This window comes from Arvicanthis niloticus, chromosome 10 (assembly GCF_011762505.2).
Source record: "Arvicanthis niloticus isolate mArvNil1 chromosome 10, mArvNil1.pat.X, whole genome shotgun sequence".
Lineage (NCBI taxonomy): Eukaryota > Metazoa > Chordata > Mammalia > Rodentia > Muridae > Arvicanthis > Arvicanthis niloticus.
The window spans coordinates 19,092,776-19,107,191 of NC_047667.1; the positions used below are offsets into that span (position 1 = coordinate 19,092,776).

General features: G+C 35.8%; 1 protein-coding gene across 1 annotated transcript in view; it reads left to right on the forward strand.

Moving 5' to 3' along the window:
• Positions 1-14,416, forward strand: part of Thsd7b (thrombospondin type 1 domain containing 7B) — an 839,715-nt gene that overhangs the window by 590,469 nt on the left and 234,830 nt on the right. Inside the window, exons 13-14 of the mRNA XM_076941097.1 lie at positions 8,026-8,220; positions 13,012-13,278. Of these exons, the coding sequence (XP_076797212.1) occupies positions 8,026-8,220; positions 13,012-13,278 (462 nt within the window). The remainder of the gene's footprint in view (positions 1-8,025; positions 8,221-13,011; positions 13,279-14,416) is intronic.

Here is a 14,416-nt window from a genome sequence, read left to right on the forward strand (position 1 = left end):
TGTGAGTTGTGTGAAGTTGAAAGGCTCCTGAACAAAAAGAGAAACAATGAAGCAAAAGACTACAGCATGCAAGAAAGCTTTATAACTGTATGTCAAATGGAGAATTAATACCTACAATATATAAAGAATTTTAAAACTAAATAGCAGGAATCAAATAATACAATTAAGGGGCCTAGGGAGATAACTTGGTAGTTAAGAGAATTTCCTGGTGCTCTTTCTAAAGACCCAGGTTTAGTTCCTTGAACAGACATAGTGATTCACAACTATCTGTAACTCCAGTTACAGAGGATATAATGGCTTCTTGTGAACTCTGTTGGGACCAGTAATAGGACATATATACACGCAAACATGCAGAAAAAACACTCAAAATAGAATAAAATATAAATATAAAAAGATAACTAAAAGTCAAAAGAACTTAACAGTTCTTGAAAGATAAAGTACAACTAGCTAAGAAACATGAAAAAATGTCAACATCACTACCCATCAGAGAAATGAAATTCCATCTTACCCCAGTCAGAATGGCTATCATAAGAAAACCAGAGCATCTATCTGTCTGGTTTGATCAGCATCATTTGTTGAAGGTGCTGTCTTTTCTCAAGTGTGTATTTTTGGCCTCTTTGTTAATTGTAAGGAGTCCATGGGTTTGAAGAATTATGTTGTAATCCTATTCCACTTGTCAAGGTGTCTGTTTTTATGACAATACCTAGCCACTTATGACTATAGCTATGTAATATAACTTGAAATCTAGGATGATGACTCTTTCAACAATTATTCAATTATTCAGGATTTTAAAATCTATCCAATTTGTGTGTGTGCATGCATGTGTGCGTGAGAGAGAGACAGACAGAGAAAGAGACAGAGAGAGAAAGAGAGAGAATTTATGTGGGTTGTGTCTCCATATGTCATTGAAAATTACTTTTTCAATTTTTTGAATAGTTGTATAGGAATTTTGATGGAAATTACATTGAATCTGCAGGTTGATTTTGGTGGGATGGCCATTTTCATAATATGAATCATTATGATCCACAGGCATGGAAGACCTTTCCTTCTGGTATTCTCTGCAGTTTTTTTCTTCAATGTCTTAATTTTTATATTGTACACATGTTAACTTGGTTGGTTAGAGTTATATTAAGTTGTTTTAGGCTATCATGAAATTTGTTTCCTTAATTATTTTTACAGTCTGTTTTTATTTGTATATAGAAGGCCACTAATATTTTATGTCATAATTTTGTATCCTGCCACTATGCTGAAGCTATTTGTCAGCTACAGAAAGTTTTCTGGTAGAGTCTTTAGGGTCTTCTATGTATAAAATCATATTATCTTCAAGCAAGTCTATTTTGACTTCTTCCTTTCTTATTTAAATTCATCTCAACTCCTACAGTTTTTGTTTCTCTAGCTAAGCTTTCAAGTATTGTATTGAATAGTTATGGGGAGATGGAGATTCTTCTCTTGTTTTTTATTTCTATGGAAATGCTTTGGGTTTCTCTACATTTGGGTGATGTTGGCTATGGGCTGGCTGTAAACTGCCTTTAGTAAACTGGGGTATGAGCCCTGAATCCCTAGTTTTTCCAGCACTTGTGTCTAGAAGAAATGTTGTATTTTGTCAAAAATGTTTTCTCCATTTAATGAAGTGATCATATGTTTTTTTTTTTTTAATTTTTAATCTACCTATGTGGTGGAATACATTTATTGATTTATATATGTTGAACTATCTTGTTCATGGTGGGTAATTTTTTTGATCTGTTCTTGTATTGGGTTTGCTAGTATTTTGTTGACACATTTTCATCTGTGTGCATAATGGAAATTCTCTCTCTTTGATGGTTCCTTATGTAGACTAGGTGTCAGTCTAATTGTAGCCTCATAAAGAGAATTGGGTGATGTTCCTTCTGCTTTTGTTGAATTATTTTAGGAATATTGATATTCATTCCTCGAAGGTTTGGTAGAATCCTGTATCGGATCTGTTTCTTGAGCTGCTTGTTTGTTTGAAAGATTTTTAATTTCTACTTGTATTTCACTTGTGTCTTATTTAGGGTTTTTCTGCTGTGAACAGACACCATGGCCAAGGCAACTGGTAAAAAACATGTAGTTGGGGGCTGGCTTACAAGTTCAGATTCAATACAGAATCATCAAGGTAGAAGCATGACAGTGTCCAGGCAGGCATGGTTTAGGCTGGAATGAGAGTTCTACATCTTCATCTGAAGGCTGCTAGCAGAAGTCTGGCATCTAAGCATCTAGGATGAGGGTCTTAAAGCCCATACCCACAGTGCCACACCTACTCCAAAAAGACAACACCTACTTGAATAGGGTCACACCTTCTAATAGTGCCTCTCCTTGGGCCAAGCATATACAAACTATCATAACTTGATGTTACAAATCTGTTTAAATCATTTATTTCATCTTGACTTAACTTTATGGCATCATGTATACCAAGAAATTCTTTTAGTGTTTCCAGTTTGGTAGAATATAGATTTTCAAAGTATGTCCTTAGAAAACTCTGAATTTCCTTGTTGTCTGTTTTAATTTTTTACATTCATCTTTATTTTAATCCATGTGTTTTGCTTAATTTGGCTAAAGGTTTGCAACTTTTATTGATTTTTCTCAAAGTACCACTCTTTGTTTCATCAGTTCTTTTTATGCTCTGGTTTATTTGTTTCTATTTCATTGATTTCAGCCCTGAGTTTGATTACACCTTGCCATCTGTTCTTTTGAGGTATAATTTCTTTTTGTTTGTCCAGAGATATCAAGTGTATCATTAAGTTATTTACATGTATTTCTTCAGAAGTTTATGTAGGTACTTAGTGCTATGAACTTGCCTTTTTGAACTACTTCCTTCACTGTGTCCCTTAGGCTTGAATATGTTGTGTTTTCAGTTTCATTCAATTCTAAAACATTTTAATTTCCCTTTTTGTTGTCTGTGTTGACTAAATCCTCATTCAGTACTGAATTGTTCATCTTCCATGATTGTGTACTTTCTGCTCCTATAATTTTTGTTGATATCCAGCTTTTTAAACCCACAGTAATTAGGTAGAGTTCAGAATGTTATTTAATTTTTTTCTATCTTTGAGACTTGCTTTGTGAACTTTCAAAGAACCAGAGAGGAGGACAATATTTTGCAAGAAATGGAAGTAGAACACAGTGCTATAAAGAGATAAAAGAAAAATAAGAATAGGATGATTAAGTGGAGAAAGAGAGGGTAAATCTGGGTAAAAAAGAGAAAATTTGGAGGGACAACTAATACTAATAATACTAAGGCCTTTTGAAAAAACATATGGATACCTCCTACCATATATCTTCCTAAAATGTATACATAAATGAAATAAATTTAAAGGGTATCACTATATAAGGGGAAGATAATACCCCATCAAAAACATATATATATATATATATATATATATATATATATATATATATATATGTTGGAATATAGATTTTCAAAGTATGTACTTATGACACTCTGAATTTCCTTGTTGTCTATTATAATTTTCCCCTTTCATCTTTATATTATTCTACATGTTTTTGCTTAATTTGTCTGAAGGTTTGCAATGCCAGGAATGAGTTACATCTTCTTAAGTCATTGGCTAAAAGGGTCACCCACCCAAACACCATAAGCTATTTTCAAGGCAGTTGATTACTCTCTGTAACCTGGTTGTAAGGCCTTATTGAGGTCAAAGCATACTTTATGTCAGTGAATATGAAGAAATTGCCATTGCCCATCTAAAAACTTCACCCCTACTAACTTGTGCTCATAGTTGTAGAAGGTATTCTTCATTCCACTGAAGGAAGAAAGGTAAGCTTAAATATTACCCAGCTACAAACTGTGACCTATAACATTCTGCAAGATAATCTGATGCAAAAGTGGCACAAATATTATGGGAGTAACCAACTACTTCTCACTTGGATTTAAGGCCCATTCCATGAGATAGAACCCATATATGACACTGTCAAAGTTGCAAAGAACCTGAGACTAGACTATATATACGACTATATATCATAGTCATAGGGAAAAACTCAATACTATTCTTTTGCTAAAAGAAAATGCCAATTAAAGTGATCCCTGATAATAAATTGTTTTCCCCATAGAACTTATCATTTCTCATCCTCATTAGTGTGGTGTATTGTATTGTATTGTATTGTATTGTATTGTATTGTGTTGTATTGTATTGTATTGTATTAAATAAAAATGAACAAAGAGACCCACAACTAGACAATGTTCAGGGAGTAAGAGACTTTGGAGGATTCAGCCTTAAATGGGATGTTTTTATCAAACCTCTTCCCTCAAGGCTTGGGGAACAATGCAGAAGAGGAGGCAGGAATATTAGACAACCCAACAGTACTAATGCACGTATGTTTAAAAATAGACTGTAAATCATGTACAAGGTTCACGCCAAACAAAATCCCACCAAGAATGAGAACACAAATTCCCACCCCTATCCAAGAAGCAGTTTCTAGCAAAACAAATAGGAAAAGGATACCAGCTTTCTTCAGTGGCGTGTCTCTGGTTATTAACAGCACTATAGAGCAGGCCCCATGCTTAAGAGTAGATGGCCAACATGGAATCCACATACTTTTGTTTTGGTTCTTTTTTGGATTTTTTTATTTATTTGGTTTTGGTTTGGTATTTTATTCACATTGATTTTTTTTTCCAGTTTATTGTTTTAATTTTTGTATTTTTGCTTTTTGTCTTTTCATGTTTTTCTGTGAAAGACAAAGGGAGTGCTGGGGAGAGGGAACATAAAGCAGGGTGGGTAGGAAGGAAGTAGGGAGTCTAAGAGAAGTTGGGGGAAGATGTCACCAAAAGATATACTATGAAAAATATTTTTACGTAAAACTTAAAAAGGAAAAAGAAAAACATGAGCAAATGTTGGCAAAAATATGAGGAAAGAGTAAATGCTTAGACATGGATGGTGGGAATATAAAATAGCTCTGCTCCTATAAAAGTCAGTATGAAGGAGCCTCAGAAAAACTAAAAATAGACTACTGTGTGAGCCAACTATACTACTCTTGGGTATTTACTGGAACAAATGTAAGTAACAGAGATCATTACACATCAATGTTTATTGAAACAGTATTCACAATAGCTGTTATTGAACCAACTTAGGTATCTACCAACAGAGAATTGGTTAAATAAAATGTGGTATGTTCTCACAGATAAATGTAACTCTCGCCATTCATTAAATAAGCTACTTTTTCCAACAGATGGAGGCTATTATACAGATCCAAAACCTCTAAAAATACAGAGGATAAGAGAGCACAGGATGACTAGTCCAAGTTGATATACCATCGTAGTTATTGTTTTATTGCTGTGAAGAGACACTATCATAAGGACAACTCTTATAAAGGAACACATTAATTGGGGGCTAGCTTATACTTTTAGAGTCTATTATCATGGTAGGAAGCAGACAGGCATACTTCTGCAGCTGTATCTGGGAGCTTTATGTCCTAATCCACAGGCAGGATGGGGTGGAGCTGGGACTGTAATGAATTTTTAAAACCTCAAGTGCCTACTCCTATGATTCATTTTCACTAACAAGGTTACACATCCTTATCCTCCTCAAACATTTTATGAAATGGGAACTAAGCTTGCAAATATATTAGCCTATGGAGGTTATTCTCATTCAAACCACCACACACATCTACAATGCAACCACAACAAAATATGGCTTAAGAAAAATGAAATAAGGACAAAGAGATTTTAAGAGGAAGAGGAACAGGATACTATAAAGTATCTTCAAGCCATGAACAGACACCCATACCCTTGAAATCTCAACAATATGGCTGCCTAAACAAAACCTAAACAGTACCAATTGACATGCCCATTTTAAAAGGGGATTATCAAAAGTTCCCACTCCTAGAAGAAAAGCTACAGAAAATTAATTGCTACTGGATGTGTGGGATTAGGTTTTTTTTTTTTTTTTTTTTTTTTTTAGGGATCATCACTAAACAGATTACACACTTCCAAGTGGTCAGTCCAAACACAAGTACCTATGAGAAACCTATGGATTCAGTAGTGTGTGTGTGTGTGTGTGTGTGTGCACATGTGTGCGTGTGCAGGTGCCTGTGTGTAATATGTAGCAATAATAAATAAAGAGGAAAAAGTCATGAATTTGAGAGAGAGAGAAAGAGAGACAGAGACAGAGAGAGAGAGAGAGGTGAGACATTGGATGAGTTGGAAAATAACTAGAAGAAAAGATGAAAGTGACATAAATGTGATGCTCCTGCATGAAATTCTTAAAAAATATGAATTTAAATGTAAAGGATATTATGATATATATACACAAAATAATTTTATTCAGTCATAAAGAAGAAAATTATTCAATATAGAGGAAAATTGATACAATTTCAGGTTATCATTTAACCAAATTAAATCAAATTCAAAAGAACAAATACTATGTTTGTTTTCTACTATTGGTAGATCCTATAGTTTATATAAATATACAATGTAATCCATATGACATAGAAATAGAAGTAGATTTGTGTAGGGAAATGAAGGCACTAACTGGAGGAGGGAAGGAAGAGAGGGGGAAAGGGAGAGAGAGGAGGTATGTATGTAGATTATTGTCAAAATACATTATACACTTATATGAACATGTTCTTATAAAATCTAGGATTCTATACAACAAATACATGGCAGTACATTTATTTATAAAGATTGTTAAGAAATATAACACACAAATTCAAAAAATGATAAATGTTTACAGGCCTAGAACTCTTGATGGGGATGCAGACAAATTCACTCCTTATTAAACACCACATGGAGATTCCCCTGTAACAGCATTGTCCTCTAGGCAGTCCCTCTAGGTACACAAAGAAAAACAAATCATTACCTTATAAAGGTTTAAAAATATAATTATTACCTAAACAGATATCGTATCCAATAGCAACACGCCAGATGTAGACAGTAGTGAAGGGTGGGACAGGATCATATGGAACACGTAGAGAAATAAGTGTTCCCAGGTGTATTGCTGGAGATGCCCACACAGGGATACACACACTAGTGAAGCACTGTGAAAAGCAGTTGTTCAAAGCAGCCTGTCTGGAGACGTTTTCAGTTGTATCCACCTGGAGGGTTGTGTGTCAGCAGCATGTAATGTGTAGAGAAACAGGGGAGGCTGCTCTATAGCTTACCATACACGGCCCGCGCTCGGGCGCCTGTACAAATTTTCCCCAGTGTAAAATGTCAACAATTCTGTCAACCAAGAAATGTGCTCTATAGAGCAGCTACAGATCCTATGCACCCTGCAGCGTTCATCATTAATCAAGTAAGTCAAAGTGTCAAATATTCTAAATTGAGGATTTTAAATGACATTAGTCTAAAGAAATCAAATAAAATCCAGATGAAATTTCAAAAACATCTTACCTCATAATTGTTAGTGATGATATAACTAGGCATGCTCTACAAAATACAAAAGGCGGGAGAAGAAATTTTGAGAAGTTACTTGAAACTGGTAAGATGTTTATAGTGGGGATCATCTGGTTAGATTTTTACTATTCTGAGAAAAATATTTAAAAATAAACAGTTGCTTCAATATTAATAATGGAGTAAAGCTTAGAGTTAGCAAAATTACTTTTTATGTACTGATGGTGATGCAAATACGTCCATACCATAATAATCATCTCATCATCCAACCAAAAGAAACCCAAACTAGCAAAAGCCCATATAATTTCCTAACAATGGGTTTGTCATTTTTGCCTTCATCTCAGTGTGCTTTACAGATGTGCTTTCCTACTTTTATTCCATCTCTAGGGATCAAATGCTCCTAAGGAGAAGTATAATAAATTGCTGAACGTTATTTTGGTTCCTGTCAATGCAAGGCTTGGATTAATAATGAAACCAATTAAATCCTCAAATACCTCCAATGGCAACAATAAAAATTTAATTTCCAGGGAGCAGTAAGGTTAGCTATGTTGAACACCATATGCAATCACATATTTTCAAACACTGGGGACTTCAACTATTTTGTCAAAGAAAAAGCACCTCACTGATTTAATCAACATGATAACAAAAGAATGTGTGCTCTTTCCCAGATGTCTCGTGCATCTCTGGTGATAACCAGTCGGCAGAAATGACAGAATGCCTCAAGCAGATGAACGGCATGCCTCCCCTTGTGCAGGAATGCACCATTCCCTGTCGGGAAGACTGCACCTTCACCCCTTGGTCTAAGTTCACTCCCTGTTCCAAGAACTGTGAAGCAACCCAGATCAGGAGGCGGCAGCTCACAGGTAGGATGAACCTGCCATTACAGTTTCGGCCCAGCCACAGTTCTCTAAATACCTTATGTAGAATATAAGTTCTCACAGAAAGAAATGTGATCAAATTCCTTCTTCCTCCTCATTCCAGGACATATCCTTAAGACTTGCAGCAATGCCTGATAAGTAATATATATATGGTTAATATTTGTGAAATGAATGATAGGACCATTTATGTCAATAAAGTTTTCAACATAGCTTTATAATTTATTTGCATATCCCATGACAAATTTAGCAGTGTGTTATCTTAGCAGACAGTTTGCAAGCTTAAAACGGTCACTGCTACTTTTTTTAAGAAAGTGAAATAACTGACATTATTGTCTTTCTGCTATTAACTGATAAGCAGTTCGACCCTTTCAGACTTTATTATTATAAGGTAAAAGTCAAATTACACATGCAGGTTCTTTTGTGTCTTATTACTGTCTGTCAGTACTGTGTACCTCTGCAAAGGTTAATGGAAAATGAAGCAAATCCTAGTTTAGTTGAAGCATTAAATCATTTTTTTTCTTGCTGGCAATATAAGAATAACTGCTACAATAGCAAAACTGACTGTGCAGATAATGCCCTGTGATTTCTCCTAAGTGTATATGCACTTATATATGTAAGAAATGAGACTCAGGGAATGTGAAAAATACCAGAATGATCAGTAAGATAATATAATTAGTATCAAGACTGAGGGACTAAGCACAGATCATCATTTGTTTACATGAGTATTTCAAGGTCTCTTGATTCAAACTCACTTATTGCATGTAGCTTTTCGCTACCACACCTAAGCTCTGAGAACAGATGTGCTGCACTACCGACCCCTACCCAGCTTCCCTTAAATCCATGGATAAAAAAATCTTAACAATATTCTTATCTCCATACCTCCCACCTGCCCTAAACTTTAGTTGCTAAGGTACATCTAGTCCTTGCTAAACATTCCTTTCTTGACCACCTGCCTGCAGGAGCAGCCATGGCGACCCCCACCCCCATGATTCTCCCGTAATCTTACATGGCTGCTTGGTTTTTCTCTCTCCAAAGCATGGAGAACTCTCTTCTCCCTTGCATTTGTGTGCTTTTTTCCTCCAGGGACCTGGAAGTCCTGCCTATTCCTTCCACCCAGCAAATACCCCATGGCTTTCTTTAGTGACAGATCAAGAACCAATTAGGGGACAGGACCTTAGCATTAGAACCTCCCCTACACTCACTATTCTAGTGCACTGATTACCTTATCACATCTACACTCTAAAATTGGTTCACTGGATGGACTACAGCTTTTTCAGAATTTCTGCATACACACTGGACCTCAAAATCTACACGGCAAGTGAGGGTGAAATATGTAATCACAAGAGACTTTGCAAGTGAGGAATGCTGCATCCATTCTTACACACAATGACTGTCCATATGTGATTATATGTAACACTGCTTACATCATTCAGATGAAAACAACTGATAGAAAAAGCAATACAAGAGGACAGAGTACACATGACAGACCGAATCTGAAGTTAGAGACTAATCTCCAGCTATTTTGCTGTCCTGCACACACCAGTGTGTCAGAAGCCATTGTCATAGCAATGCTTCACATCTGAGGTGAAAAAGAACTTCCTTTGGTGAGAAAGATCATAGTTGGTAGCCTGGTGCATCCCTTGCCTGGGAGGTTTGCTAATGATATATAGCGAGCACTAAACAAGAGCAACTGTTTTGGGCTCATTTTACAGCTAGCACCATTTGTACTATAAATTGTTAAAGTTGAATGACTTTGACTTCTATGATGTATTTTCTATAAAGCTACATATTGAAGGCTGTTATAAACTATTGTATGATTCAAAGTTAATGATTACTTATTCTAAAAAGGCTGCTCACATTTATTGTATGTTTTATTAGCTGCTACTATTTTAGGTAGCTGATTGATCTTTGCACTCCTTCTGTCTAAATGACAACATAATTGATCAGTCTCATAAAATACATTAGTCATGAAAGAATAAATGACCATTTACAACAATATTGATAAACTAAAAGCCAATGACACATTAATCCATTGGATTTTTTTCCCCTAACTTGTTTAAGGTTTATTATTATGATTTCTTTTATTTTTACTTTCTCTTATAATTGCCAGAAATTTTAATGAATATTTTCTAATGTGAATGGCTATAGAAACCATGTGATTTAGACCATGTGACACAGACACACCGTAGGTCCTAACACAAGCCACTCCAGTGAATATTGGCCATCTAGAATGTTAGCTTTCTTTTAAGAAGGATTTTTAAGTTACTGTTTGGGTGTTCCACATTTGTTTCTGAACTGGAAGTTTACAGATTCAAGACTGTGTAGTAATTAAAGCAATTGTTTATTCAATGACAGATACATAAATTTATTCCAAGTATGGGAATATACATGTTCAAAATAGCTAGATCACTCATACTTTGAATTAGGGGGATATGTCCTTACATTGATCTTTTTAAGTCTACCTTAATCTAAAGGTCAGTGCCAATTTTGATTAGAATGCAATCAAAGTGAAGACCCAGCACTAATGTGTTTCTTATTGGGAGAATTGTTTCACCATTAACTCACTTACTTCAATCCATCTTTAAACAGGGCTGCCATGCAATTAAGAGGTAAATCACAAACAGAGGCAATATCTGTTTGTACAGAGTGTTTGTTCTGCTGGCAGCTTCTGTTTGCTTTATAGATGAAGACTATCTATATCTCCTGGTCTTCCTTCTTGTCATCTCCTTTCTCCATCTTCTGTTTTTCTCCCATTGTGGAGACAGAATTGAGCTAGAGACCTAGAGTTGTGAGTAAACAGAGTAGAATCTAGTGAAAGAGGAAAAATAACTTGAGGACTCCTGAAACATTACCCTAGATGCTGTCATTAGTCCTGTGTATGGACTGTACTAAAATAATTCAAGTCTAGCATTGTAATTTTCCCTTGGTATTGTTGGCATACACAGGGGGCTGTGTGGTACAGAGGATGAGCTTGGTTTTATCACAGTAAATTCAGTGGCTGATTTAGGTGCAGGTTTCTATCAAGTCTGTCGCTCAGAGACTTGAGCAAGAAATCTTGGATAGAATTAATAAATTGGAGTGTAAGAATTATAAATAGTAATTTAAGGTCTCAACTAGGATAAACATATAGGAGCTGAGAGATGAGAATTTAAGATGGTCCAGTGGGGAAACTTAGCAGCTAAATAGAGAGAAGATGTTCACTAAACAAAGTAGTAAATTTTGAAATGCTACCAGAGGGATGATAGAAGCAAGAACAGGAGTAAGGGACAAAAGGACATATTAGGATGAAAATTAGGGAGAATATCTAAAAAATAAGGTTCTAATTGGCACTCTGAGAGTTCACCCGCAATCGACTTTGAAAGATAAGAAATTGCTTCCTGGTGCATTAGTTTCTTTCATTACTTTGGGAAAAGTGATGTCAAGACCCATGGTAGACTTGGGCAGAAAACAGAAAGGAAGGTGCAGAGATGGAGATGAGGTTCAGTAGTATTTCATGTGAGGAGTGCAGCTCTAGGCCAGGCTGATAGGAGGGAATGGGACTGTGTAGTGATGAACATTCACAGTCAGAAAGCTCTTCAGGACACTAATGATCTCCTTCTCAAGCTGATTCTGAGTGTTCGTAATGGCAGACACAAGTCAAGGCCAGTAGATGGTGAAGCAATTCAGGGAGAAGATCAGGACAGAGCAATTCACATCAGGACAAAACAATGTCAGTGACTAGGAGTGGTTCACACCAGCAAGAGTGATTCAGATTCCACAGGAATCCTTGCAAATTATTTGTAGGCATAAATAACATGCTCAGGATTCAATCACCCACCAGGCAGAATTTGTATCATTGTGCTCATGGAAGCCATGTGACAATGAGGAAACTACCCACACATCACCATATAAAGTATTATCATGGAAGCTATAAAGCCTACAGACAGACCAGTAAAGCTGCTTACATTTTTTATAACTAGCCATGACCCTAGCCAATGACTCACTGATGAGAGAAAAAAATGATGAAATTATTATATCTAGGAAAGTTTTAGGAATATAGAGAAAACACATTATTATTATTCCAAGTTGGCAAAGCAACTAAAGTTATACCGAACTTAGTAGGTAAAGTGAAGTCATATCAGTATGCTGAAGTTCAAAGGACATCTCAAGCAGAAGGTTTGTTTCAACTTACTGTTACTTTTATCATTTATAAGCAGTCTGATTTCAGTAAGCAAGATTAATTTTACTTTGTCTTTATCATCTGAAGTAACCTCTGCCTTCATTTTGAGATTATTATATGAACAATATTACTTTGCTTTTTGGAGAAATCTATTTTTAGTTATTTATAGAAAATGGAAAGGGCTTTCTGCTTAGGCTTTTATTGGTTTCCCTTGAAGAAGACAAGGTTAGCCAAATTGTTGTTATCAATTAAATAGAGGGACAGTGATACTACCTGTACACATCCCATCTTGTCCAAGCCAAGTTTGGCTGGCTTAGTGTTTGGGGGAGAAAAGTATGAAATAACGTAATAAGAGTTTTATAATTATTGAACTGGCATAATAAGCAAAATGTCTTGTACCATATTTAAAACAAAATTGTTTTTATTTTCAAATTAGTTTTAATTTCATAGTTTCCCAGATTACTGCTTATATTTTCCTAGAATTTATTTCCATAACAAAAAGAGATTGAAATTGTATTTAAGTTTAATGTTCAAGTGGTTGTTTGTATACACATGTGAGTGATTTCACCAGAGCATCAAATCCAAAATTAACAGCACCATGTGTCTTCTTCTAACAGGGAAAAGCAGGAAGAAAGAGAAGTGCCAGGATGCATCCCTGTACCCTCTGGTGGAAATGGAACCATGTCCCTGCGATGCATTCATGTCTCATCCTTATGGAAACTGGTCAGCTTGCATTCTGCCAGAAGGCAAAAGAGATCCTCAACCGAAAGGATTGTGGGTGCAAGGAGATGACAAAGAATGTGGAGAAGGCGTGCGCTTTCGAGCAATAGCGTGTTCCAATATAAATGGAAGACCAGTTGACCCCTCATTCTGCAACATCTCTGGTAAGGAGACAGATGAGAAGGATCAGATGAGACCTTTCGCGGAGCTCAGGAGGTTTATTGAAGGTCTGCACAACACTGTAGATTTATTCCTTATGTATTATTATCATTCTTATTTGTGAATAGCACACTGTCATCATAAAATCAAAGCATATGGAATGCACACATTCTTATCACAACTGTTTTCTGAAATATACTAACTACAAATGTTTGACTCTCCCCCCCACCCCCCACCAAGTCCTTCCTTGGTTGACCTTGGCTTATTGGTCACCTACTTCCTGTTAGTGGTAACAATTGTTCCTCTTCACTGAGAAACCTCAAGCCTCAGGGAAATGAATGGCGATTTTATGGAGTTTGTAAAATTAGTGCTTTCACCATATACATAAGGGGGAAATCACCTCCTGAGTTTTGTGTGAGGTAACTGATAAAATATCAATGGGAAAAATTGATTTTCAATATTTTCAGTGTGGATATAAATGCATACAAGTGAATAAAAGATAGAAATCAATGTGGTCTTCTGGGTGAGTTTTGTTAGACGTTATCTGGAGAGAAGATTGAATTTTTGAGCCTTAGGATTCTGAGCTAGAAGTGAACAGAAGGCTAAATTCAGCCACAGTGCAAGAGGTGTATGAGGCTGAGGCTGGTGGTCAGGATGGAGTCTATACATTTCATTTTAGTTTTATGTGATCTTTAGTTTTCTGCTTATGCTACCTTTTATTTACAAGACCAAACAAGATATGGATTCAGCTGAGGAATTAAAAAAAAATTCATGCTTGGGTAATTGTGTAAGTAGATGGATCGAATTTAGTCTTACCCATTAATATCATGTTTCTAGGAAGCTTTATCATTAACACCAGAAATGACAAATTAAATTCATTCTAATAAAAGAATAAGGCAAAAAGACAGTTCTTCTATAGACAGTGTGCTAGGACTTCTTTAGATAAGACACACCCATACCATTTCTTAGAATCAACCCAAGGATCAGTGATTCTTTGAACTAGTACCAGCGTTACTACCACCTGGCTCTTTGTTTAGTCTGCAAAACTGTATGGTATAATATTACTTTTAGAAATATTAAATAACAAAAATGGACACTTCGAAAGAAGCCAAAGTTGGTACCATTCAGCTTTCATATATGCAG